The sequence below is a fragment of the Eriocheir sinensis genome, chromosome 20 (assembly GCF_024679095.1).
Source record: "Eriocheir sinensis breed Jianghai 21 chromosome 20, ASM2467909v1, whole genome shotgun sequence".
NCBI lineage: Eukaryota > Metazoa > Arthropoda > Malacostraca > Decapoda > Varunidae > Eriocheir > Eriocheir sinensis.
In genome coordinates, this window is record NC_066528.1 from 181,127 (window position 1) to 208,869 (window position 27,743).

Genomic DNA, 27,743 nt, shown 5'->3' on the forward strand with positions numbered 1-27,743 from the left:
AGCTCAGTTCTTCCAGCTGAGTAAAACTTGCCGCCTCTGCGTTCAAAGATTACATCTTCAGAAGGCTGTGACTGAGTGGAAAGTCAAGCACAATGATCTTGAAAAGAAATTTGTAGCCCTTCAGGAATTTGTTTTAACAAATGTGGCAGTGACTCCACCATCGATGGTGGAGAGGCCCTCCACTGAGACTGTGCCCTCCAGACGACCCTCCTGCTTCACGGGAGGACGTGTTACCTGCCTCACAGGTTGACTCCCAGCCTGCCTCACAGGATAACCCCCAGCCTGCCTCACAGGCTAACCCCCAGCCTGCCTCACAGGCTAACCCCCAGCCTGCCTCACAGGCTAACCCCCGGCCTGCCTCACAGAACAACCGCCAGCCTGCCTCACAGGCTGACCCCCAGCCTGCCTCACAGGCTAACCCCCAGCCTGCTTCACAGGCTAACTCCCAGCCTGCCTCACAGGACAACTTCCAGCCTGCCCCACTTAACGCTCCTCTTCCTGCTTCACAGGATGTCGGGTTCCAACCTGTAAGGAATGGAGCCAAACCGAAGCAGGCAACCAAGGATTTACTGACCCCCACTACCTTCAATAGGTTCCAGGTGCTGGCAGACACCATGGAGGATGAGTTCGAGACTCGCCTAGTTGGGGACTCCATGGTGCGTGGCCAGCTGGTTGAGTTCTGTGGTCGTTCATCAAACGGCCGCAGAAAACGTTACTGCTATCCAGGTGCCAGACTGGACGACATCACCGCAGCGTGCGATGATGTCACGAGAAATGCCGACCGAAACACCCTCTTTGTCATTCACGCGGGGACAAATGACGTAAAGACAACCCTTTCTGAGGAACTGCTTGAGAAATACCGCCGCATGATCAAGCAGTATAAACGTAAAACGGATGCCAGTAACATCATAATTTCAGGAATCCTCCCGAGGGTCGGTGCCGAATCTAGCTTTTACAGTAAGGCCTTCAGCACAAACAACAGACTTCAGTCCCTTTGCTCACAAGAAAACGTCCAGTTCGCTAACTTGTGGAACAATTTTTACTACGACTCAGACTTGTTCCTTCCTGATGGCATTCACTTAAACCCTGTTGGAGCAGCCCGTTTCGGGAGGCTGCTCTGTGACCAAGTGGCTCTTCGAAAGCCAAAAAACGCGGAGGCGAGAGCACCAGCAGCTCCACCGTAAGAGTGCACTCAACCCGCAAAACTCCCGACTCGAATCACATTAAAGCTTGCTATGTAAACGCTCGTAGCCTACGTAACAAATTTGAAGACTTAGAAGTCCTCGCAGCTACAAATCATTATCACATCATCGGAGTCACAGAATCTTGGATAGACACTTCAAATAGAGATTTCATTGCGGAATATAGATTACCGGGTTATACCATTTTAGTCATGAATGAGAGAACAGACAGGTTGGAGGCGTTATATATAATATCAAAAACTCTCTCCATCCAGTATCCGTGAAAACAGATATTATAACCAATGTAGACACGGTCTTCATTGAAATTAAAAATAAATCTCGTAAAATAGTAATTGGACTTATCTACAGACCGCCAAGGCAGACTCTTGATATCGACCACGCATTAAGTGAATTATTATTAGAAACAAGTAGCAGTTGCGAGGCAGTAATTGTTGGGGACTTTAACTTGCCAGTGAAAAGATGGGGTGAACCGTTGAACTGTCATACAGGGCTCGACCTGTACACAAATTTACTAGAAAGTGATTTACATCAACACGTTCAAGAACCGACTCGGGAAAATAATATACTTGACCTTATCTTTTCAACGACAGCTGATCTAGTTAACGAAGTAAATGTTGGTCCAATTTTTAGTTCTAGCGATCACCGAACAATCACATTCAGCATCAATATGATGCTGGAGTTGGCTTTGGCGTTGTGCTCCCCTCCTTCTGTCGGGGAGGTAGTCTTTCTTCTGCTGCTTCTGTATTTACTGCAGAGCTGTCTGCAATAGTCCTCTCTTTACAGATTATTTTTACCCTTCCTGTGGACTCTTTTATGATTTTTAGTGATTCTCGTAGCGCTCTTTCTGCGCTGGGCTCCTTTACTCCCTCTGTTAATCCCCTAGTTTTATCTGCTCTCGAGTGGCTGTATTTGCTCAGCAACAGGGGATATCGCGTTGGGTTTTGTTGGGTTCCAGGACACGTTGGCGTACACGGGAACGAACGAGCTGATGGACTTGCAAGGGAGGCAGCAGCTAGAGCTGCCCCTCCTAGTGCTGTCCCATGTACAGATAAGTTTCCAGAGATTCGCATAGCAATTCTTGCCAGTTGGCAGGAGAGGTGGAATGCTCGGGGTGCGACTTCCAAAACGGGAGAGATTACCAGGACTGTGTCTCGTCCTTGGTCATACGGAGGTGTCCGTGACCGTCGCTCACAGACAGCCTTGACCCGTCTTCGGACGGGTCATACGCGTCTAACACATGGTTACCTCATGTCCGGGGGAGTGCAGCCTTATTGTGATGACTGCTTGGTTCCCCTGACCGTGCGGCACTTGCTGGTCGAGTGGCCCAGTTTGGGGGACCTGCGAGTGCGATACCTGTCGCAGTGTCGGGGAGAAGACGGATCATTCCGTCTCTCGCTGATGCTGGGAGGGAGATGCCTTTCCCCGGGACATGAGGTTCTTCTCTTTATGGAGAAGGCTGGCCTTCTCCATGAGTTATGACCGTTTTCTGTGTGATTTGTTTCGTCTGGTTTTGTTTGGCTTTGCTCTTAGCTTACTTTTTTAGGTTCCTTTTTTTAGCCCTATTAGTTTATTTTTTTATTTTTTATATTTTTTAACTCATTGAATGCGGCGCCATATGACCCTGGCTGTTGTGGCGCCTAATTTAAATCAATGAATCAATCAAATCAATTATGCCTACGATTGTACTCTTAAGAGGAGAGTATCGGGACGTCTCTCCTCCCGAAATTAATCTTTCTTTTGGCCATACTTGCTTACCTCCTAACGTCTCCCCTTCCTCCTCCTCCCCTCAGATTCTGTAAATACTTCTTGTGAGAGCTGAAATTGTCTGAGAATACGAACGGGTACTTGCTTGCCTCCCTAACGTCTCCCCTTCCTCCTCCTCCCCCTCAGATTCTGTAAATACTTCTTGTGAGAGCTGAAATTGTCTGAGAATACGAACGTGAACTTGCTTACCTCCCTAACGTCTCCCCTTCCTCCTCCTCCCCCTCAGATTCAGTAAATACTTCTTGTGAGAGCTGAAATTGTCTGAGAATACGAACGGCTACTTGCTTGCCTCGCTAACACCTCCCCTTCCTCCTCCCTCTCAGATCCAGGTGAAGGACAACGGGGCGCCGCAGCTGACGGCCACCACCCGGGTCCTCCTGCGTGTGGTGGACGTGCCCGAAGCGTCTCCCAACCCGCCGGTGCTGCAGCCGCCGCCCCCCGCCCACGTGATGGAGACGGACGCGCCGGGCCACCTGGTGTCCTTCATCAACGCTCAGGACCCGGATAACGACACCTTGTGGTACTACATCACAGGTGAGGGACGCTCCGAGGCACCTGTTGATTTGTTTCACGCATAATCGTCGCTTTTATTGGATATTTCAGTTCAGTTTTGGATTGAATCAGTAATTTAGGGGTAAAATGATACTTAAAAAGAGTTATTTCTTGGTTTTGTTTTGCTCGCTCTGTTTCCTTTAATAACGTGTTTTGTAGCCTACCAGTCAAAGTAACTGTTTTTGACGCGACAGAATGGCAAACTCAGTCTTTTCTTCTGTTTTTTTTATGAATCTGTAATTTGGGGAGAAAATAACACCTATAAAGAGTTAGTGACGTTGATTTCTAAGATGATCTGTTTTGCTCACTTTACTCTCTCTTCGATAACGTGTTTTCTAATGGTCAGAGTAACTGTTTTTACGCTACAGAATGGCTACCTCAGTCAAGTTTTGGGTACATCAGTAACTGGGGGAAAAAATAATACCTGGGATATGTTTTGCTCGCTTCATTTCCTTTGCTAACGTGTGTTTTCTCGTTGGCAGAGTAACTTTTTTTTTACACTACAGAATGGCCACCTGTCAAGTGTTTAGTTGAATCAGTACTTTGGGGGAAGAAAAACACCCAGGATATATTGTGCTCGCCTCATTTCCTTTCCTAACGTGTTTTCTAGTGGTCAAAATAACTGTTTATACGCTACAGAATGGCTACCCCAGTCAAGTTATGGGTATATCAGTAACTGGGGGAAAAAATAATACCTGAGATCTGTTTTGCTCGCTTGATTTACTTTGCTAACGTGTGTTTCCTCGTTGGCAGAGTAACTATTTTTTACGCTACAGAATGGCCACCTGTCAAGTGTTTAGTTGAATCAGTAACTTCTGGGGAAGAATAATACCCAGGATATATTGTGCTCGTCTCATTTCCTTTCCTAACGTGTTTTCTAGTGGTCAAAATAACTGTTTTTACGCTACAGAATGGCTACCCCAGTCTAGTTATGGGTATATCAGTAACTGGGGGAAAAAATAATACCTAGGATATGTTTTGCTCGCTTCAGTTTCTTTCCTAACGTGTGTTTTATCGTGATCAGAGTAACTTCTTTTATTTACGCTACAGAATGGCTCCCTGTCTAGTGCTTAGCTGTATCAGTAAGGGAAGAATAATAACCAGGATATGTTTTGCTCACCTCATTTCCTTTCCTAACGTGTTTTCTAGTGGTCAAAATAACTGTTTTTTTACGCTACAGAATGGCTACCTCAGGCAAGTTTTTGGTATATCAGTAACTAGGGAAAAAATAATACCTGGGATATGTTTTGCTCGCTTGATTTCCTTTGCTAACTGTGCCGATATGAAGGCCAGACTCTCCAACGGGTCACCTGTACAGCAAGAACAACGTGTGTTTTCTCGTTGACAGAGTAACTTTTTTTTTACACTACCGAATGGCCACCTGTCAAGCGTTTAGTTGTATCAATAAGTTTTGGGGAAGAGTGATACCTGGGATATGTTTGGCTCGCCTCATTTCCTTTCCTAACGTGTTTTCTAGTGGTCAAAATAACTGTTTTTTTACGCTACAGAATGGCTACCTCAGTCAAGTTTTAGGTATATCTGTAACTGGGGAAGGACAATACCCAGAATATATTTCACCCGCCACATTTCCTTTGGTAACGTGTGTTTTCTCGTTGGCAGAGTAACTTTTTTTTACGTTACAGAATGGCCACCTGTCAAATGTTTAGTTATATCAGTAACTTTTGGGTAGAGTGATACCTGGGATATGTTTCGCTTGCTTTGTTTCCTTTGCTAACTATTTCACCTCCAATAGTAAAAGACTCACTTGACATCAATACGTTTCTCTACCCTCGAAACATCCTTCACTACCGTATCTTTCTCGTGGTCAGAGGGCGACGAGAGCGGGAGGTTCAGCCTGGGCGTGGACTCTGGCCTGGTGAGCCTGGCCCGCCGCCTGACCACGAGGAGCAGCACCACTACGCCCTCACTGTCACGGCCACAGACGGCGTCCACACTGCCGCCACCAAGGTCAGTGCGAAGAGAGAGAGAGAGAGAGAGAGAGAGAGAGAGAGAGAGAGAGAGAGAGAGAGAGAGAGAGAGAGAGAGAGAGAGAGAGAGAGAGAGAGAGAGAGAGAGAGAGAGAGAGAGAGAGAGAGAGAGAGAGAGAGGATGTGTTTATATTTCTGAGCATCGGTTTTTTTTTCTTACTCTCTCTCTCTCTCTCTCTCTCTCTCTCTCTCTCTCTCTCTCTACCTAACTGTTAACTCTTGCCCCACCGTGTTGTATTCCATTGTTCCAGCGTCGGTCTTTATGGCACAGAGCACACAAACAACCTGACTCACTCCCGCCCGTAAACTTTTATTTTTATGCTGTCAAAATTTTACTCTCATGATGTCATCGGCCAGCGAGCTGAATGCGGTGCGCCCCCCCTCTCTCTCTCTCTCTCTCTCTCTCTCTGTGTGTGTGTGTGTGTGTTTCCCTCGGCGCAGTATAACAAAGTGAATTTAAAGTATAATATTTTTCATGGCAGCTAATATTGTTTGTAAATTGTTAAGGCTCTTTGTGACATATGCAAATTCGGGGCGGCAGTTGCTCTTTTGTTTTCCGAAAGCGACACAAAGGGAATATGCGCTGCCCAACCTGCGGTGAACTGCGATTAACGACGAAATGTGGAGTTTTTGCCTTATGAATTAACCTCCTCCAAAATTAGTGCTGATGGACACCTTAAACATTTCGGCGACCACGTAGGCTACATATATTTGACTACACTTTCGTAGGAGTTGTGGGCATTTCCAGAAGTACTTTTATGATCATGGTGGCAGTTTAGCCCTTCTTCTTCACCATGGAACTAAGAAAACACTCATTAGAACCAGATGACTCCTTTTCGGCCTTTGGAAATTATTAATGTGAGAGGTGGAAGAGTCTGAGAACACCGACCGACCCTAACTACAAGTGGGAGGCAGCAAACGGCTCGGTGATGACTTGAATCGGTATTAGTGTGCTTTACGACGCAGCGGCCCGGCCCGCGCTCCCCTCGCTCATCGGTAAACACACTACTCACCATCGAGATATATCGCTCCGTGGGGAGAACACCGCGCCCGCCCACCCATGACTTCGAGGGCATAATCGCGAGCCATAAAGGTAAAATATCACAAGACCTTCAAGATCGCAACGGAATGGATGCTAACCCAGCCCGTAGTGATATAGAAAAAAGTGACGATTCTCCGTAGATTTCTTCATATTATCCCTCGGGTGGAGTATGTGAGGGGATTGGTAGTTTGGAAGAGTTGTTCATTGCATCAGACGCTCATCAGTCGCGTGTAAGACGTGCCGAATAATTATAAGATTCGGATGTTCAAGATTAGGGGCCTTATCTCTTTCTATATCTATCTATCTGTCTGTCTATCTATTTATCTATCTATCTATCTATCTATCTTCAACGCTCAATCTCCCGGCCTTTCCACACAACACAGCTTTCCCGTCAGCTGCCCGTCATCTCCCCCTTGGCTAACGTAACCACTTGGTGCCTCCCTCGCCGCAGCTCGTGGTGGAGGTGATGGACGCCAATGATCACCGGCCTGTGTTCAGCGCCAGGACCTACGAGGGTGCCGTGAGCGAGGACGTGGCGCCGGGGTCCACCGTGGTCACCCTGCAGTGCCGAGACAGGGACCAGTCACCCACGGCGTCCTCCTCCGTGTACTTCACGCTGCACCACGCCCAGGCCTTGGCGTCCCAGGGCCTCTTCACCGTGGACTCCTTCACCGGGGACCTCACCGTGGCCGAGCCCCTGGACAGGTCAGGCGAGCTGCTGGCGTGTTAAGCTGCATGAAACAAAAATGAATAGTCTTGCCATGAGTGTATTGGGTGCAAATATTAACATGTGATAACCTTGAGGCTCATCTCCCCGCAGGGAGGTGTCCAGCGTCCACGAGCTGACCGTGAGCTGCAGGGACCGCGGCAGACAGGAGAACGCAGACTTTGCCCGCGTGGCCGTGACGGTGGAGGACGCCAACGACCACGAGCCCGTCTTCCTGGAGCCCGTGATCATCGCCAAGGTGAGCACACTGTTGCTGCGGCGGCCCACCAGTATATGACCTGTGAATTATCTGCCGAGTTGAGGAGTAGCTTTCGTTGAGTATCAGAGAGGCAGTTAATTCAGTCAAAGCAACTACAGCACTATTACACACAGAAAACGTTTATAAAGGCGATTCATATCTATTCCAGAAAAAAAAGCTTATACATGACGAACGTTCCAAGATAATATTTGTACGGTGGAACAATATGAACTAAAGCCAATTGTAGTTGTTGTATGAGCAGCCTCGTCCCGGCGCGTGCATCACCGTGCCGTGGGGCGCGGGTCCATAAACAGCAGTTGTCAATAGTCGTTTTTCACCTCCCGCCCAAATAACACAAGTCCAGCAAACAGAGGCCGCTCCAGGGGATATGTCATTGCTCTCCCATCGGAACGAACCCTCCAAATTTACGACGCTCCTTTAGACGAGCACCGAACAGTAATCAGAGTAGTGTGTGTGTGTGTGTGTGTGTGTGTGTGAGAGAGAGAGAGAGAGAGAGAGAGAGAGAGAGAGAGAGAGAGAGAGAGAGAGAGAGAGAGAGAGAGAGAGAGAGAGAGAGAGAGAGAGAGAGAGAGAGAGAGATCCTAAATACGTGGCTTTCAACTCTTTAGCTACCATCCACCGACTACCAGACCAATGAAAAAATCTACCCCACCTTCTTTTTCTGCGTCATAACAACAAGTCACTATCCCGGCGGCTTAAATCATGGAAGACCGCGGAAAACAAATAAGGCTTTAACCCCGCAAAGTTCGCCGGCGGGGAAAGGCGAGTTGTAACGCCGCTTAACTCCCTTGTAAACTTCACGAGCAGGTACTAAAAAGGGACGAGGCGAGAGGCGGCCTTAAACAGCGGGGCGGCCTGAGAGGAGTAGCCATAAAGTTAGGAGCACCGTAAGAATATCCATAAAAGTAGCGGCGGAAGACAGAGCAGCAGCAGGGTGAGGAGGAGGAGAGATCAAAGGCAGGAGCTGTAAGCGGGAGTTTGAGACGAGGCTAAAAGGGTTGTGAGATGCAGCCCCGACGCCCTGCACGTGTGAGGTGAATTACAGACATTGGAAAAGCCACAGATCGTTGGATTGTGGTCTGACTTTACTGTTCGATGCAAGCTTGTCTTTTAATGTACCTGAAATGAGATGAATTACAGCCATTTGAAAATTCACAGATCGTTGGAGTGGGGTCTGGTTTTACTGTTTGATACAAGTTTGTCTTTAATTGCACCTGAAATGAGATGAATTACAGGCAGTTGAAAAGCCACAGATCGTTGGAGTGTGGTCTGGCTTTACTGTTTGATGCAAGCTTGTCTTTTAATGTACCTGAAATGAGATGGATTACAGACATTTCAAAAGCCACAGGTCGTTGGAGTGTGGTCTGGCTTTACTGTTTGATGCAAACTTGTCTTTTAATGTACCTGAAATGAGATGAATTACAGCCATTGGAAAAGTCACAGGTCGTTGGAATGTGGTCTGGCTTTACTGTTTGATGCAAGCTTATCTACGAGGCCGCTCCATAAAGGTGTGAATGAGACTTTTTTGAGGCGTGAAGAAGGAGAGGAAAAGAGGAGGAGGAGGAGGAGGCACGTGAGAGAGTTAGTGACTTTAAAGTAATGTAAGTTTTCTGAACGATTAACTTAGTATTAATTATTTAGTACGTGATGAAAATACTTAAGAGCTATTTATGGTTATTATTATTATTATTGTTATTATTATTATTATTATTATTATTATTATGATTATTATTATGATTATTATCATTGTTGTTGTTGTTGTTGTTTTCACTGGTAGTAGTAGTAGTAGCAGTAGTAACAGTAGTAGTAGTAGTAGTAGTAGTAGTAGTAGTAGTAGTAGTAGTAGTAGTAGTAATAGTAGTAGTAGTAGTAGTTAATTGTTGTTGTTGTTGTTCTTATTATTATTTTTATTATTATTATTATTATTATTATTATTATTATTATTATTATTATTATTATTATTATTATTATTATTTTAGTAATAGTAGGGGTGATTGTAGTAGTAGCAGTAGTGGTAGTAGTAGTAGTAGTAGTAGTAGTAGTAGTAGTAGTAGTAGTAGTAGTAGTAGTTGTTGTAGTAGTAGTAGTTGTTGTAGTAGTAGTAGTAGTACATAAGAACATAAGAACATAAGAACGCAGGAGTCTGCAAGAGGCCGGTAGGCCTGTACGAGGCAGCTCCTTTGACCCTAAGCTCCCGTGTATCTAACCCCACCTAATATCGCTGTCCATGAATTTATCTAGTCTATTTTTGAATGTGACAATTGTATTGGCACTCACCACATGACTGCTAAGCCTATTCCACTCATCCACCACCCTATTGGTAAACCAATTTTTGCCTATGTCCCTGTTGAATCTGAATTTATCCAGTTTAAACCCGTTACTTCGTGTCCTACCCGGTTCTCTTACCAACAAAACCTTATGAATGTCTCCCTTATTAAAGCCCTTCATCCATTTATAAACCTCGATCATGTCTCCACGCACCCTTCGCCTTTCTAGAGAATGCAAGTTTAACTGTTTGAGTCTTTCCTCGTATGGCAAGTTTCTCAACCCCTGAATCATCTTAGTCATCCTCCTCTGCACCGATTCTAACATTTTGATATCCATTCTATAGTAGGGTGACCAGAACTGAACCGCATAGTCAAGATGAGGTCTAACTAATGCTAAATATAGTTTGAGGAAGACTTCGTGGCTACTGTTGATTACTCTCCTTGAAATAAATCCAAGTACCATATTAGCTAGATTTCTAGCTTGAATGCATTGTGCCCTTGGACGGAGATCAGAGCTCACTAAGACCCCTAAATCCTCTCGCACCCAGACCTACTTATGAGAGTGTCATTTAAGCAATAGTTATGTGAGGGGTTGTTCCTACCTACACTCAGAATACTGCACTTCCCTACATTGAACTCCATCTGCCATTTATCCGCCCAGTCATATAATCTGTTGAGTTCACCTTGGAGAATACTATCGTCCTGATCCGACTCAATTACTCTACCGATCTTGGTATCATCTGCAAATTTACTAACATCACTACTAATTCCTGTGTCTAAGTCATTGATATAAATAATAAACAAAAGTGGACCTAATACCGAACCTTGTGGGACCCCACTCGTAACACATCCCCAGTCAGATCTTTTACCATTGATTTGCACTCTTTGCTTCCTATTGCTAAGCCACGCCTTGACCCAGTTCAAAACTTTACCCTCTACTCCGTGAGCCTGTAATTTAAGCAACAGTCGTTGGTGAGGAACTTTGTCAAACGCTTTACTAAAATCAAGATAGATTACATCATAATTTTCATCTCTGTCAACCGCCTCAAATACTTTATTGTAGAAGGACAAGAGATTGGTGAGGCATGACCTACCTTTTGTGAACCCATGCTGCGAGTCGTGAATTAAGCTATGTTTCTCTAAATGCTCCCGAATGTTCCTGGCTATTATGGACTCCAGCATCTTCCCTATAACCGATGTTAAGCTAATTGGGCGATAGTTTGAAGCAACTGACCTGTCCCCCTTTTTAAAAATCGGCGTCACATTAGCTACTTTCCATAGGCTCGGCACATAGCCAGTATTTACCGACATCTTAAAGATGTCGGTTAGTGGGTCACTGATTATATCACCTAGCTCCTTTAATACCCTCGGAAATATCCCGTCAGGACCTGGCGACTTAGTAGTAGTAGTAGTAGCAGTAGAAGTAGTAGTAGTAGTAGCAGTAGTGGTAGCATTAGTAGAAGTAGTAGTAACAGTAGTAATAGTAGTGGTAGTAGTAGTAGTAGTAGTAGTAGTAGTAGCAGCAGCTTATTCACCTAACACACCAACCCCTCGCCTCTGTCCCTCACCGGTCCCCGCATCCTTCCCCCAGGTGAGCGTCGGGGCCGCGGCGGGCACGGCGGTGGTGCGGGTGATGGCGCTGGACCACGACAAGGGCGACAACGGCAGGATATCCTACTCCATCTTCGAGGGTGAGTGTTCCGGGGACTGAGAGGCGTTCATTCTAACCCTTAAGTACAGAAAACCGGCGAGATCGTACCTTTGGGCGTTCCTCTGGGCGTTCATTCTAACCCTTAAGTACAGAAAACCGGCGAGATCGTACCTTTGGGCGTTCCTCTGGGCGTTCATTCTAACCCTCAAGCACAGAGCAACGGCAGGATATTGTATCGGTGGGCGTTCTTCAGGGCGTTCACTCTAACCCTTAAGTACAGAACAACGGCAGGATATTGTACCGGTGGCCGTTCCTCAGGGCGTTCATTATAACCCTTAAATACAGAACAACAGCAGGATATAGTACCGGTGGGCGTTCCTCAGGGCGTTCATTCTAACCCATGATCACAAAACAACGGCAGGATATAGTATCGGTGGGCGTTCTTCGGGGCGTTCATTCTAACCCTTAAGTACCGGTGGGCGTTCCTCAGGGCGTTCATTCTTACCCATGATCACAAAACAGCGGCAGGATATCGTACTCCATCCCCGAGGGTGACCAACAAAAGGAAGGCTATTATTTTACGTATTCATTGTGTTCTGCGAGTTGAGAATGATCTTTTTTACGTTACATTAGAAAAACTGAGAATATCGAGCCCAAGGAATTTGTTTCGTGTCACTATTCTTGGAGATACGAATTGAAAGAGTTGAATGTCAAGCAGTGAGGGTTTGCAACTGTGTGCACCTGACGTCACGGGGGAGAAGCTGAGAAGGTTGAGAGAAGGTCAGTCTGCTTGTGGCCGTGAAGAGGGAGAGTACGCGTGTGGTATCTCGCATTTTGGAGGTCACTATGGATTTGCGTGTGGTAAATGGGCCCAGCAATCGCTTCAGGAGGGACGGTACATTAATTATGGATTCCCTCGTAGGCCTGAAGTTAGATGGAATAGAAATGACGGGTACTTATTGGATAACTCGCGGATGTGTCAGGCAAGTGATGCTTCGTTTTAAGTTTTTTTTTTCCTCCATCTAAATTGTATGTGATTCAGTTCATAGGCGGTGAGAGTAGGAATTAGACTTACAGTAATAGGCTGTCTGCAGTGTCGGCTTAGAATATGTGAAGGGTGTGTGCTGGGCACGTACGAGTAGGTTGTGGCAGACCAAAGCTTCGCCGGGAATGAGCACCGCGGTAACGAGCCACCTTGCCTGTTACGTTGTTCTTCTTTTGAGCTGTTCCGCTTTGTGTCGCTTCTTAGCTCCTCCTCAATACTTCTTTACACTTGGATACGTACACGTATGTACAGTGTGCCCAAAAGTTTTGCACACCTTGTGAGCGACAGATTACCAAATGAGTGAAGACATGATGAGGTAGATACTGATAACTGTAAATGATGTGTGTTCGTTTGTTTGTTTCCCTGCACTAAGGGTTATTCGTTGCTTTTCCCTGTCCCCAGGTAATGCTGGAGGAATCTTCAGCATTGACACTGCCCTCGGCGTGATCAGCCTCACCCGAACCCTGGCCGAGGCCCAGCCCCCGGAGTACCTGCTGCTGGTGCGGGCCACGGACCACGCCGCGCAGGCCCGCGCCGCCTCGGTGCCAGTGCGGGTCATGGTGACCGCCTCGCAGAGCTCGCCGCCCTCCTGGCAGGGCAATAAGCCGCGCGTGGAGGAGGTCGGGGAGTGGGTGGCGGTGGGCACGGCCCTGGCGCGCGTCACGGCGTCCTCACCGTCGGCGCTCCACTACACGCTGACGGGCGGGAATGAGAACGGTGCCTTCGTCATCAGCCCCGCCTCGGGGGTGGTCAGCGTGGCCACGCCCCTGGACTACGAGACCACAGCCTGGTACAACCTGACCATAACGGCCACCAACCTGGTGAGTACTTGCCCGCCTTGTACATGAGGAAAGCATTCAAATATTCTTCACTGGTAGGATATTCTTTTCAGGGGAGAAATCACAGGGGTAAATCTTGGGAATAGCGGCTCCTAGCGGGTGCGCGTTTAGGGCACGGTGTGGTGGTAATTACAACATTTCTAGCACGTACGACGGGGTTTTGACAAGCGGACAGGCGTGTTTATGTCACAAGGGTGTATTTTTCCGCGCGGGCTCTTCCCTTTCTTCACCCCGGAGCTCGCAGTCTCATCGCCCATCGACTTGGAAGAAATCGTGAGACCAGCGTGGAAAAATACACCCTTGTGACATAAACACGCCTGTCCGCTTGTTAAAACCCCGTCGTACGTGCTAGAAATGTTGTAATTACCACCACACCGTGCCCTAAACGCGCACCCGCTAGGAGCCGCTATTCCCAAGATTTACCATCAAGCCATTACAGTAACAGATGCAATTCATGGTCTGTGAATGTAGAATATCTACTCTAGGGAAACTTGATTTCGCTTTTCACCAGTGATGTCAATATTATCTGGTGCATTCCTGCCACCACTCATAAACACGGCCGCCGCATCAGACAAGTGTGTTCGAACACTGGTGTTCTGCCTTGGTGACGCGCCCTAACCCTTCCACAGGCCGGGGTGTCCCGCAACACGTGGCTGGGCGTGACGGTCCTCGACGAGAACGACTGGTGGCCGGAGTGGGTGCGGCTGTCCTACCACGGCAGTGTCCTGCAGACCGCCGGCCGCGGCGCCCCCGTGCTGGCCGCCCACGCCCACGCCCAGGCCAGCCCCAGCCAGCTCACGGTGACCGCCCGGGACCGTGACCAAGGCTACAACGGCAGAGTGACCTACACGATCGTGGAGAAGGACATCACAAAGTTGTTTTCAATCAACCGCCACACAGGTGAACGTTTGGGATTGTTTAAAGGCGCTCTGCTTAGTGAATGCAGGCAGACGGGGAGATAAGCGTCTAAATCCCACAATAATCAACGTTCCTCCTGCAGCCAGGAACATTATCACAAATTTTGCTGCCTGCCATGTGCAGTGCTGAGCCACACCCGGGAGGCAGAGGGTTTGCTGACTACACTGATAATTAGTTTTTACTGCTCACCTAAGTTTGCTGACTGAATGGCTCTCCCTTCATCCTGTCCTGCTGCACAGACTTAACTCTTAATTACGTATTCTTTCCTTCTTACTTAAGATTATAAATTATTTTGTCTTTCATCCTCTTCACAGCAAAATTCTAGCAGTGTGTGTGTGTGTGTGTGTGTGTGTTTTAGACTCACTCTTTTGGAGAGAATATTGACATTTTTTTTATGAGTCTTTTAATCCTTTGCCTCCCTCCTTGAGATGTCTGCTGGCCACCACTCTTAAAGACAAGCAACACTAAGTGTACCTCTTCCTCCACAACCCTCAGGAGCTGTGTGGGTGTCTGGCAGCCTGGACACAGTGGCCGGCACCACGGTGAGGCTGAGTGTGTGGGCCACGGACGGGGGCAGCCCCCGGCGGGAGTGTGTGGCCCCCGCCCCGGTCTTCATCTCGGTGAGGGAGGTGAAGGCTGCCCCTGTGGCCTTCCCCGAGACCCACTACTCAGCCATCCTCTACCTGCCAACCTACCCTGGCGTGAGGGTGTTCTGCCTGGGCCGGGAGGAGCAGCCACACCAGCACGTGGAAGTGAGCGCCATCACACAGATCTCATATTCCATCGCTGCCGGCGACGACAGAGAAAACTTTGTGTTTGACAACGTTAGCAAGTGTGTCAAGGTCCAGGACCAATACAGCCTCAAGCCTCACTACAACCTCACCCTCCAGGCCACCGACGGGGCCGCCTCGTCCACGGCCACAGCGGAAATTTTAATTGAAGAAGCGCCGCTGTCCACTCTGGTCTTCACTGAGGACCAGTACTGGGCCAACGTCATCGAGAACTCCACCAAGGAAATGAACGTTGCTGCCCTGGGAGTGAAGGGTCAGCCACTCAACCACCACGTCTACTATTCAATTCTCAACCCAAACAGTAAATTTGAAATCCACCCGACTGCTGGTGTCATCAAGACCACCGGCAAGTCCTTTGACCGGGAGGCTGAGGACCACTACACGCTGGTGGTGGAGGTGAGTCTAGGGCCAGCACAATTATTATGACCTCAGTGTTCTTGTTCTGGACTGTCACTACCAAGACTTAATGCATTATAGTATCATCATCTTTTGTTTTCTACTAATCATAAACCTTTACCTGGAAATCAGCAAATAGTATGACTTTTCGGCAATATGGAACCTTATGTAACACGAAACTTCTTTGGCTCAGAGGACATTGAACATTCTCTCCATTCATCTTATGCATTTGCCCTCAGACCTCTGTTGCATCTATTTGAATATTCACTTTTATGTTACGTTATTCATCCTTCCTGCAATCCTTTGACTCCCAGACCTCTGTGGTATCTACTTGAATATTCACTTTTATGTTACGTTATTCATCCTTCCTGCAATCCATTGACTCCCAGACCTCTGTTGCATCTACTTGAATATTCACTTTTATGTTACGTTATTCATCCTTCCTGCAATCCATTGACTCCCAGATCTCTGTTGTATCTACTTGAATATTCACTTTTATCTTACGTTATTCATCCTTCCTGCAATCCATTGACTCCCAGACCTCTGTTGTATCTACTTGAATATTCACTTTTATGTTACGTTATTCAACCTTCTTGCAATCCACGACTCCCAGACCTCTGTTGCATCTACTTGAATATTCACGTTTGTCCTCCTGCTGTTCATTGACCCCCAGACCCGTGCTGCATCTACTTCTATTCACGCTTGTCTTACTGTTGTTCATCCTCTTGTGGTTCAGGCGCAGGACATCGAGGGCACGGCAAATGTGGCCCATGTGCTGGTCCACGTGGCGGTGATGGATGTGAATGACAACGAGCCGGTGTTCCTCAACCAGCCCTTCCATGCCCTGGTGTCCACTGTGTCCCCGCGCGGCCATGTGGTTACTAAGGTGAGTGTGAGGACCCAAGCTGATAATTTTGTCAGACACATTCTGGACTTAACTTGTGCTCTCCATAAAGAAATAGGATCCCCCATGATCAAGTTGTGAACCTTTGATGTGGTATGTAAGTGTTGAGTATGAGAGGGTCTTATTAGTTCTGTTAGTCCTATTAGTCCAATTATTTCATCACTATACTGTCCAAACCTCTTATGCAAGAGTTAACCAGCATCTCCATTCTTTCATCCCTATACTGTCCAAACCCCTTATGCAGGAGTTAACCAGCATCTCCATTCTTTCATCCCTATACTGTCCAAACCCCTTATGCAGGAGTTAACCAGCATCTCCATTCTTTCATCCCTATACTGTCCAAACCCCTTATGCAAGAGTAAACCAGCATCTCCATTCTTTCATCCCTATACTGTCCAAATCCCTTATGCAGGAGTTACCAGCATCTCCATTCTTTCATTCCTTTCACTGGTAAACTCTGGAACAGCCTTCCTTCGTCTGTATTTCCTCCTGCCTATGACTTGACCTCTTTCAAGAAGAGTGTATCAAGACACCTCTCCATTCGAACTTGATCTCTCTTTTGGCCACTCTTTACTTTTCGCTTTGTGGGAGCAGCGATTAGTGGGCTTTTTTTCTACGCTTTCTTTTGTTGCCCTTGAGCTGTTTCTTCTGCTGTAAAAAAAAAAAAAAGCCCTTTCCCTTGTTTTTCTAGGTCCAGGCAATAGACGCTGACTCAGGAGAGTTTGGGAGTGTCCGCTACGAGCTGGTGCGAGGCAGCGGTGAGCTCTTCGCTGTGAATAAAAAGTCAGGTGAAATCTCCCTGAAGCAGACGCTCCTGGCAGCCGACAAGACCTACAGCCTCACCGTTGCTGCCTACGACGGGGGGAAGCCTCCCCTCAGCTCACAGGCTCACGTCCTCATAAAGTGAGTCACACAGCCATGCCTTGGGTCAGGCCTATTAGCCTCAAGGTTGTTCTTGTGTTGAAGATATTAACCCAGTAGCTGTGGGGATCATGTTTCTTAAGGACCCTCTAAGCGAATTAATGGGAAAAAATCATCACTCACACAAATCATTATATAGTAGATATCAACGCATTTGTGATCAGTTTATGCATCCTCTATTTTGGGGGTTTATGTCAAGGCAAAAATATGACCTGTCGCTGGTACGCGGTAAAGCCACAAATTTGGCCTGTCGCTGCTACCGGGTTAACCTGCCCATCTCGGGTCCCCAGGGTGGCGTCCTCTGAAGGGCCAATGTTCACCGCCGCACGGTACGAGGCAGCAGTGCCGGAAAACGCCGCCGAGGGCACGCATGTTGTGAGGGTGGAGGGCGCCAGCCCTTCCGGGGAAACCATCATGTACACCATCGTGGCCGGCGACACCGAGGAGGAGCTGTTTGGCCTTGACTATTCCACAGGTAAGGGCACTATGGCAGGCAGGCAGCAGCAAGGCCTTTAGTGGTGGTGTTAGTATTAGCGTACCAGTATTAGCAATTACACATGCTTTGTTGATCTTAGTCACACTACCTTTTAATCTTACTAACACATGAGCTGCCTCACTCCTGTTGACCTTCAGAGGTGTTGAGGACTGACAGACACTTGCTAACTCTTATAAATCATAGTTGTTCCACCATACCTTGGAACACGTCATTGTGATTGGCCTTAACACGAGTTGTATTGAGTAGTACAACCATTAACATTGGTTTTCCAGCTGCTAATAATTGTGCACTTGCAAAACTGTGTGCCGCTGACAAAGACTTTACCCCTCCCCTTCCTCCTCCTCCTCCTCCTCCATGGGGAAGGGACAAACTTGGCTGCTGGGGCTGTTTTATTCTTTTGATTTTGTTTATGTTTCTTTTTACGTGGGGACAATATATTACTGCCACATATTCCAACATAGGAGGGACCAGCGTCATGTGCCTCAGGAAGTCTTTCATCTACTATGCTAGGCTCCTTTTTAGTCCTATATGCTTCAGTTTTCATATTAGTCTTGTGTGGTACTATGTCTAATGCTTTATCCAGGTTCACACAATCTAGCCAAATGCCTCTCTTGTAATATGTCAATCACCCTTGGATCTACTACTCTGTTTTGGCTCCCTTTCAGTTTTTCTATGTGCTCCAGCTTTCATATTAGTCTTGTGTGGTACTATGTCTAATGCTTTATCCAGGTTCACACAATCTAGCCAAATGCCTCTCTTGTAACATGTCAATCACCCTTCGATCTACTACTCTGCTAGGCTCCCTTTCAGTCCTTCTATGTGCTCCAGTTTTCATATTAGTCTTGTGTGGTACTATGTCTAATGCTTTATCCAAATCTAAGTTCACACAATCTAGCCAAATGCCTCTCTTCTCTAACATGTCAGTCACCCTTTCATTATTTTCCCTCACCCACCTGTTTGTCCTCACTCATAACATCATAAAACATGTTGTATTTCTTTGTCATCCCTGAAGCTCCCTACTTTGCTTCATGAAGGGTTTGTCTGGTTTCCCAGGTGGCAATGCTGTGGATCTTGAATATAAGTATTTGTATCTATCTTCCCCTTTTGTCCAACTTGTTCAATGTAAATATTTATGATGAAGCCTTCCTCCCAGGTACTGTAACAGCCCTGAGTGGTGTGCCGGCCAGGGACGGAGCACAGGCTTATGTTTAATGGTCCTGAGGTTGATGTTTGGACTGGATGGATTCAATTTCCCTTTGTATATTATTTTCAGACATTACTGCACGAGAAGCCCTAAAATGCATGACTGTTTATTTCTAGGGTACAGGTAACTCTCGATTTACGCGAGTATTGCGTCCTTGAAGAGGTCGCGTAAATCAAAAACAATGTAAATCAAACAAGAGGTAAGTTTCTCTCGAAAAATAAATATTCACTTCATTCAGAGAGAGAGAGAGAGAGAGAGAGAGAGAGAGAGAGAGAGAGAGAGAGAGAGAATATCCATATCACCGAGATATCCACTCAGGCACTCAGTCTCATCCTCACTCGTGTGAGGAAGAAATGAGGGACACCATGAGCGAGTGGCTAGTATTGGTAACGGTACCAAGTAGTCTGGTACCGGTACCGTACCATATAGCTGGTACCAACACCGGTATTGATACCAGTACCTGCCCACCTCTATTGTTGAGTAGCATGGCAGCGTGGGTACTGTATTGTTGTTCAAGTGGCGCGCGGGAAGAACTGAGCTCAGCTGTGTGGCCGTGGCGCTGTGCGAGTCCAGTTGCATGAGACATATGGTGGCCACTCCATAATATATCGCGTATAAGTGGGAAAAACGTGTAAATTAAACATTTATTTGGATTTCGGACTCCGCGTTACTTAAAAAACGCGTAAACCAAACTCGTGTAAATCGAGAGTTACCTGTAGTAGTTAAACGCTAATATGTGGATAATTTAAATAACGGAATAAATTGTCAGCAGTATGTAGGAGGAAAATTTAATAATAACCAAATAAAAGAGAGAGAGAGAGAGAGAGAGAGAGAGAGAGAGAGAGAGAGAGAGAGAGAGAGAGAGAGAGAGAGAGAGAGAGAGAGAGAGAGAGAGAGAGAGAGAGAGAGAGAGAGAGAGAGAGAGAGAGAGAGAGAGAGAGAGAGAGAGAGAGATCGCGGTCCGGCTACACATATTTTGTTGATCATTGTCTTGTAGTATGAGTGAACATGACTTGCTTAGATGCAGCGTGTCTTAAACCTGACTGGTCATGTTCTTAGTTGATGTGTTCCTGTCATGAAGTACAAACCATTGCAATCAGAACCTCCTCTGCTGCTTCCCTGCCTGTGTCTAGGGCATCCACACCCTTGGTTGACACACTCAGCATTTCACCTCCTCCCACCCACCCTGCTTTTCTTTGTTTCGTTTTATTTTTCATATTACGAGATGCAAAAATTTTAATTTGCGACCCCTCCATGTAACGTCTCCTGCCACCCCCTGCCTTGATGCCACAGAACAGTGTGTTACTGATGGCCTTGCAACACATGACCATATATGTGTGTGTGTGTGTGTGTGTGTATACAGGGGATCCTCGGCTTACAACATCCTCAACCCACGACGTTTAGAGGTTGGAAGGTAACCCCCATAAATTATTAAAAATCCTTGTTTCAAGTTGCGACACTTGTGTTGTAATTATGAACTTCACGCATGAACTAGTTTACGACTGTGGCATAAGAATATGTCGTCACACGACGCTTGACCAAGGAAGAAGGCAAGCTTCTTATATATAATCATTACTATGTGCAATTGGGATCTCTATAAAGAATCTCTGGTCTCTATATTAAAAAATCCGCCATGCCTCAGGAGGCCGGCCTTCGCCCTGGCCGTGGCTGGGGTACAACACACTGCCAGGGGTAATGCCTCCAGTGGGGATTTGGTTTCAGACTAAAACTTAACTCTAAGAATTAACACACATGCAAGTTTCCTTGGGTGTTTGCAGGGACTCCTAAATATTACTTTGTATAACATTTAGCGTCATTCATACATTACTCAACCACTAACACACTGACATGACACTAAATGAATGTCTTTGTCAGCTTTGTTGATCATAAGTACATGAAGTGGCTGCTGCCTTCTGTTCCCATGTCTGCCTTGGCTACTTAGCACCAGAAAAAACATTTACAGAGACATTTCTGATGATATTCATAAGATGTGTGTGTGTTTGTGTGTTTGTTTGTATGTATGTTTGTTTTTGCATCATACATAATCCCTGCCAATATGTTTTTTCATTTTTCCATCCATGCACTTGCTTGAAACTTGTGATAGAGAACAGTTTTTATCTGGTGCTGTTGCAGCATTGAGTCTGAGTATGTTGGCATTGGCAGCACTGCTTCCCTCACTGGTCTTAGCACACAAAGGTAATGGTGTCACCCTGCCGTCCAGGTGTCGTCCAGACCACTGCCCTGCTGGACTATGAGGCCTCCACCAGCCACAACCTGACGGTGCGGGCGCGGGATCCCTTCACCGGCGGACACACGGACACCCACGTCACGGTCACGGTCACGGACGTCAATGACAACCCTCCAGAGTTTAGCCGCTCCGTCTTCAAGGGGGACGTGTCGGAGGCTGCGGCGCCGGGCCAGGTGGTGCTGCAGGTGAATTACTTCATCAAATATAGATTTTTCCGCTTCTTTTAAAATTATTACATAGTACTTTTAATATGAAAATTTGCCCATTAACTCTATTAACTCCTTATAGATCTTGATTCCCATTCACTACCTGATAGCATTTCATTGCCAATCAATAAAAAACTGATGATATGCATAAGTTTGATAAGCCCATCATAAAATGAATAAAAAACTGATCATATGCATAAGTTTGATAAGCCCGTCATAAAATCAAAAGTCTGAATTCTTTTTGTACTGTAGACACCTTCACCCTCTGCCTTGTACAGGTTTCAGCAAGTGACATGGACACTGGCCCGGGTGGTTCAGTGCGCTACTCGTGTCTCAGGGAGTGCAACAGCTTTGAGGTTCGTGCCCTGGATGGTGCCGTCATACTCACCAAGGAGCTGGATGCTGAGACTGAGGCTCAACACGTGCTGACTGTGCTGGCAACAGACTCAGGAATACCCCAGCTCTCCTCCACCGCCACAGTGGTCATTGACGGTAAGTTACATGTAGATGGTAAATATTTGTATAGCAAGACTACTAATTGTGCCAAAGGTGAATTTTTTGCATAAAGTTTTCAGATGCATGAGGTACTGAATGTTATGGCTGACAAAGGAGGTATATTCTCATACAAGCTGGTTATTAGCCCCTTGACTGCGGATATCCTACTAGACATCACCAAGCTACAGGAATGGAACAAAAAGTGGCTGCTACAATGCAATGAAGAAAAATGTAAAGTCCTGCAACTTGGGAGGGGATATCCAGCACACCAATACCACATGGGAAACACTCCACTATCAACCACAGAGGCAGAGAAAGCCCTGGGAGTATATGTTACCAGGCTACCAGTGAAGGGATATCCAGCACACCAATACCACATGGGAAACACTCCACTATCCACCACAGAGGCAGAGAAAGACCTGGGACTATATGGTACCAGGCTTCCAGTGAAGGCAAAATCCATGCCAATTGCAGTGGACAGGCTAGAGTGGGTTCTCAACCACGGAATGCATCGGACAGTAAATTAAGTAATAGAGAAAACATAGGAATATGGAAACCCACTTTTATTATTTTTATTATAATTACTTGATTAATATCCTGTCAACCCAGGGCAGGACACATGTAGGAGAGAGGAGAACAGTTGGACTAAAGTAACAACAGCATACCAAGGGTCATATTCTTAACCAGTCTGTTGTGATTTGCATGGATTTGGCCTTCACTGGTATCCTGGTTACGTATACTCCCAGGGCTTTCTCTGCCTCTGTGGTGGATAGTGGAATGCTTTCCATGTGGTATTGGTGTGCTGGATATCCCCTCCCAAGGTGCAGGTGTTTACATTTTTCTTCATTGAATTGTAGCAGCCACTTTTTGTTCCATTCCTGTAGCTTGGTGATGTCTTCTTGTAGGAAATCCACATCCAAGGGGTTAAACATTTCAGCACCCAAGCACTGATACTTGACAAGGCCTTCATAGGTGTTTGGGGCATTTCCAGGGGTTGTTTTATGACCCTGATGGTAGTTTGCCACTGGGTCAGAGGGGGTTTAAGCGGGAGGAGGGCTGCGCGGCCAACCTGCTACTGGTTAGCTGCGCCCTCGAGGCTGCAAAGAGCGCGCCCGCTCCCTCTACATGGTCTTTGTGGATTTCCAGAAGGCCTTCAACTCAGTGGGCCACCCCGCCATAACCAATGCCACTAGGCGGTGGGGACTTATGCAGCAGTTTAGCACCTACATCAGCAACGTGTATGCCAAGGCATCTACGCGCCTGGACACAAACACCAGGATGGACATCGGAAGAGGTGTCATGCAGGGCGACCCTTGTCGCCCATGCTGTTTAACCTCACATTGGATCAGGCCCTGTCTGCCTTGCCCCGGACTGTGGGCTGAGCCCACAGCTACCTGGCTTGTGCGGATGACGTGGTGTTACTGGCCTCCACCAGGATAGGCTTAGAGGCAAGCCTGCGCACGCTAATATCTGCCATGGCTGCCTTGGGGCTTGAGGTGGGGCCATCCAAGTGCGCCTCCGTGGGGCTAATGGCAGATGGGAAAAATAAGACCTGGTTCATTGACAGAGAGAGGCTCCAAGCAGGGGGCACTGTGATCAGGTCTCTGGGTCTGGGTGACTGTTACAAGTACCTGGGCTCAAGGGTGGGCGCCACATGAGCGAGTGGTCCGTCCCGCCTGTTAGACCTGCACATGGAGAAGCTGGGGCGGTTACAACGAGCCCCAGCCAAGCCCCAACAGAAGCTTTGGGGCCTCACCAGCATTCTCTTACCCCAGATGTTGTACCCTCTGGTACACTCAAGGGCCAATAAGGGGATTTTAAAAAGGGTAGATGTGGAGACTCGGAGGTTTGTTCGAGTCACCCTCCATCTGCCGCGGGATACCCCTCTGGGGTATTTTCACCTGGCCGGTGTGGATGGCGGACTTGGAGTGCTGGCTCTCGAGTCTCACATCCCCGATTAAAATCGGACCTTCTGGCCCGCCTCAGGCAGTCTCACGACCCTGCGGTAAGAGCTGTGGCAGAAGGCACAAGTCTGGCCGATGACGCCTCCACTCCATCTAGGAGGAAGAGGGAAGAGAGGGTGCTGGTCAGAGAACCTCTATGGTTCTGTTGACGGATGGGGGCTGAGAAGAGCCAACTTAACACCAGTCTCCACAGCCTTCCTGGATGGGTCTGCCCTGATGAAGGGCGGGATATTTTCGAAGGCAGTGAGGCTCCGTGGAGCCTTGTTGCCGACGAAGTCCCGCTCGGCTAGGGGCAGACTAGAGCCCGCCGTCATGTGTGACCTCTGTTTCGGCCGAAGGGTTGAGTCCCTTGGACATGTCTTACAGCAGCAGTGTCTGCCCGTGGCAGGGGTCAGAACTCTGCGCCATAATACCATCTTAGATGGCGCCATCCAGGCCCTCCAGCATGCCAGGTACCAGGTGCTAAAAGAGCATCCTATCCCAACACCAGCGGGACTGAGGTACCCGGACATAATATGCTGGAGGGAGAACCGCTTGTGGGTGATTGACGTACAGGTTGTGTCAGACAGTGCCGCCGCGGACCTGCACGTGGCTCACGAGCGGAAAGTGACCTATTATAACATGGCAGCTGTGAAGGACGCTGTAGAAAGAGTGTCTGGTACACCCCCCGTCATCAGTTCGCTCATGCTGTCGTGGCAGGGGGTGGGGGCTCCAGCGTTAGCCAACACATGGTCGGCACTGGGCCTCCCCAAAGCCGCACTGAAGCTTGCGGTGGACCGGGCCCTGGAAGGCGGGGTCCGGATTTACCAGATGTATAGACGAACAGCAGGGGCACCCGTTGCAAGGGGTGAACCATGATGTGGGGTCGCGACCCGGAGCGGAACACCTAAGCAAAATGTGAAGTGAAGTGTTGGGCTAAGATCTTTGTTGGGATGAGTTGTGCTGTAAGGTATTCGCTGAACCGCTAACAATGGCACCTGGGCCGCCCAGGCTGTCCTGCCTTGTGTGTGTGATGGTGGTGGAGAATGTATGTAATTGTTGTTTGTTCATTGTTTGTTGCTAATTAATGTTGTGGCTGGTTAAAATAAAATGGAGAGGTAAGGAATGGCTGGGGGTGGCTTTTACTATAGGGGGGGGCTACGGCCCCCCCTATTTTAAATCAGGTGGCCATGTAAGTAGTTTGACCCTTCTTCTGTACCTTGAACCTGAAAAAACACTTGTAGGTACTCGACTAAGCTCAATTTTGACCCTTGGAAATAGTTAGAGTGATGGAAGCTGACATATTGACCCTTTAACCATGTTCTGTTAAGCCTGGCCAGACCTCTTCTTTCCCTACAGTTGTAGACTTCAATGACAACCCTCCAGTGTGGCGGCAGGACAGCTACTCCTGCCGTGTGTTGTCCGAGGCCCAGCCCGGCCACGTGGTCACCTCGGTGTCCGCCACTGACCCCGACACTGGTCAGGTCACGCCGCTTAGCTATGCCATTCACTCCGGGGACCAAGGCACCATCTTCAAAATGGATCAGCTGACTGGTGAGGCTCATGTACAAGTATGGATGACTTTTAGACTTACGCAAGGGTGAAGTTTGAAGGAAAAATGTAGTGTAAAGTTAATCATTTCTTATTATAGATGTTTTCAGGGATAAATGGATCAGCTGACTGGTGAGGTTCATGTACAAGTATGGATGACTCTAGACTTTAGCAAGGGTGAAGTTGGGGGAAAAAATGTAGTGTACAGTACATCATTTCTTGTTATAGACATTTTCATGGATGAATGGATCAGCTGACTGGTGAGATTCATGTACAAGTGTGGATGACTCCAGACTTAAGCAAGGGTGAAGTTTGGGGGAAAAGATGTAGTGTACAGTAAATCATTTCTTATTATAGACATTTTGAGGGATAAATGGATCAGCTGACTGGTGAGGTTCATGTACAAGTGTGGGTGACTAGACTTAAGCAAGGTTGAAGTTTGAAGGAAAAATGGAGTGTGAAGTTAATCATCTCTTATTATAGACATTTTGAGGGATACATCTTGAATTCTGAACCAACTATTTGATGTCATTTATGAAAGAAAAGTTGTTTGTTTAGACCTGTAGTGACCAGAATGATGCAGAAAGAGGAGATGGATTTTTTAATTTTATTATTTATGTATTTATTTATTTTTAACAACAAAGGAAGCAGTTCAAGGGCAAAAACAAAGTAATATAAAGAAGCATAGAGGAGGTGCCAAAAGAGAGGTCCATCGAGGTTTTGAGAACACTGATTTTTTTAACTTAAACTGAAAGATGATTTTTTTTTTTTAATAACCAAGGAAACAGGTCAAGGCAAAAAAAGAAAAGCAATGAAAAGAAGCACAGAGGAGTCACAAGAAAAAGAGAGGTCAATCAAGGTTTTGAGAACATTGATGAATTTTAACTTGAATTGAAAGGTGCTTTTTTTTCTAACAACCAAGGAAATAGTTTGAGGGCAAAAAAAGAAAAGCAACAAAATGAAGCATAGAGGAGTCACAAGAAAAGGGAGGTCAATCGAGGTTTTGAGAACATTGATGAATTTTAAGTTGAATTGAAAGGTGATTTTTTTTTCTAACAACCAAGGAAGCAGGTTAACCCTTAAACGGTAGCGCCCAAATTGACTCACACTAGTGGAGCCGTGACTCCATTTGGACCCACTGCAAAAATATTTAAAAAAAAATATATGGATCATCTTTATTGAGTTACACTGCATCAGAAACATCTTGTAGGGCAATGAAAGTAAAAACAAGGAAATTTATGATCATATTTAACTTTCATGATTTATTACAAAAAATTTATTGAAAAAAATAGTGACTTTGCCATATAATGTATAAACAAGAATCCTTCGAAAAGAAAAGTAAGAAAATTTAACATTCTCTAACTAAAATGGTTGCTCTTTCAAGTAAATGGTGTAAAAAGTCCATCCTGCAATCCAATTGTGGTGCTCTGACCAAATGAAAATGAACAATTCTTGCATGTGGTTTTATAAATAAACATGTAAATAAATAAATAAACACAAAATGCATACACACAAAATAATTTATGATAATAACATTCTTTGAATATACCTTTAGAAATAACTAAAAATTATAATATCTGTATTTTTTTTTTTTTTTTTTTTTTTTTTTTAAGCAACAAATAAACAGAATATATAACAGCAAAATTACCTATGATCAAAATACAAAATATATTTTCCGTGAATATACAAACATTTATTTACATATCTTGGCAGTCTGTGTCATGACAGTAGATCTCATAGTGTCGCTGACAGGTTACTTATTGTTGCTTTCTGCAGTCTTTTTACATTTGCTTGCAGTCTTCCAAGGCAATACCTTTTCTTGCCTGATGGTGTAGGGCTGCTGGACTTGAACTTCAACAATGTTGAAGCAGCTTTTGATAGCTGTCACCAGTGTTCTGCTGAGGTTAGGATTCTCCAGCCTCTTCATAGCACATGGTTTTGCCATTTCCCTGGCAAGTTGATGCATGAACAACGCTAAAAACCTATCACTACGAGCGGTTGCTTTCCCAGAGAACTCTTATAAGTCCCACAGAGCATATTTAGCATGAGGTACAGGTACTAAGGCCCTGTATATCACATATACAGGCCTATAAACAATGTTGTCCCCCACGTTCTCCTAAAAAAATTTCAAACGGACGGGGTCCAGCTGGCGCCACAGCCCCTTACAGAGATAGAAGGAGCAACTCCAGCGTGGAGCACATCTGTTTCCTCAAGGTCTGATGACCTATTGATGATCGACTCTCCCACACAAGCTTTTGTAGCAAGGCACGCAGGAAAAAAAATAAAGGCTTTCAAAACTAGGGAAGTCGGACTCCACCTGAGTCAATGCTCCCA

The 27,743-nt window shown here is 46.5% G+C and overlaps 2 protein-coding genes across 2 annotated transcripts in view; both read left to right on the forward strand.

The window, feature by feature from the left end:
* The window catches only part of LOC127001040 (fat-like cadherin-related tumor suppressor homolog), a 6,051-nt gene extending 239 nt beyond the window's left edge, over positions 1 to 5,812 (forward strand). Inside the window, exons 2-4 of the mRNA XM_050865210.1 lie at positions 3,216 to 3,500; positions 5,348 to 5,486; positions 5,758 to 5,812. Of these exons, the coding sequence (XP_050721167.1) occupies positions 3,216 to 3,500; positions 5,348 to 5,486; positions 5,758 to 5,812 (479 nt within the window). The remainder of the gene's footprint in view (positions 1 to 3,215; positions 3,501 to 5,347; positions 5,487 to 5,757) is intronic.
* A 180-nt stretch (positions 5,813 to 5,992) lies between these two features.
* The window catches only part of LOC127001041 (protocadherin Fat 1-like), a 50,878-nt gene continuing 29,127 nt past the window's right edge, over positions 5,993 to 27,743 (forward strand). Inside the window, exons 1-14 of the mRNA XM_050865211.1 lie at positions 5,993 to 7,253; positions 7,369 to 7,513; positions 11,393 to 11,492; positions 12,900 to 13,318; positions 13,966 to 14,236; positions 14,750 to 15,441; positions 16,178 to 16,327; positions 17,037 to 17,248; positions 17,557 to 17,741; positions 19,083 to 19,089; positions 20,609 to 20,658; positions 21,188 to 21,399; positions 21,699 to 21,912; positions 25,218 to 25,412. Coding sequence (XP_050721168.1) covers positions 7,015 to 7,253; positions 7,369 to 7,513; positions 11,393 to 11,492; positions 12,900 to 13,318; positions 13,966 to 14,236; positions 14,750 to 15,441; positions 16,178 to 16,327; positions 17,037 to 17,248; positions 17,557 to 17,741; positions 19,083 to 19,089; positions 20,609 to 20,658; positions 21,188 to 21,399; positions 21,699 to 21,912; positions 25,218 to 25,412 — 3,091 coding nt within the window. The 5' untranslated portion in view covers positions 5,993 to 7,014. The remainder of the gene's footprint in view (positions 7,254 to 7,368; positions 7,514 to 11,392; positions 11,493 to 12,899; positions 13,319 to 13,965; positions 14,237 to 14,749; positions 15,442 to 16,177; positions 16,328 to 17,036; positions 17,249 to 17,556; positions 17,742 to 19,082; positions 19,090 to 20,608; positions 20,659 to 21,187; positions 21,400 to 21,698; positions 21,913 to 25,217; positions 25,413 to 27,743) is intronic.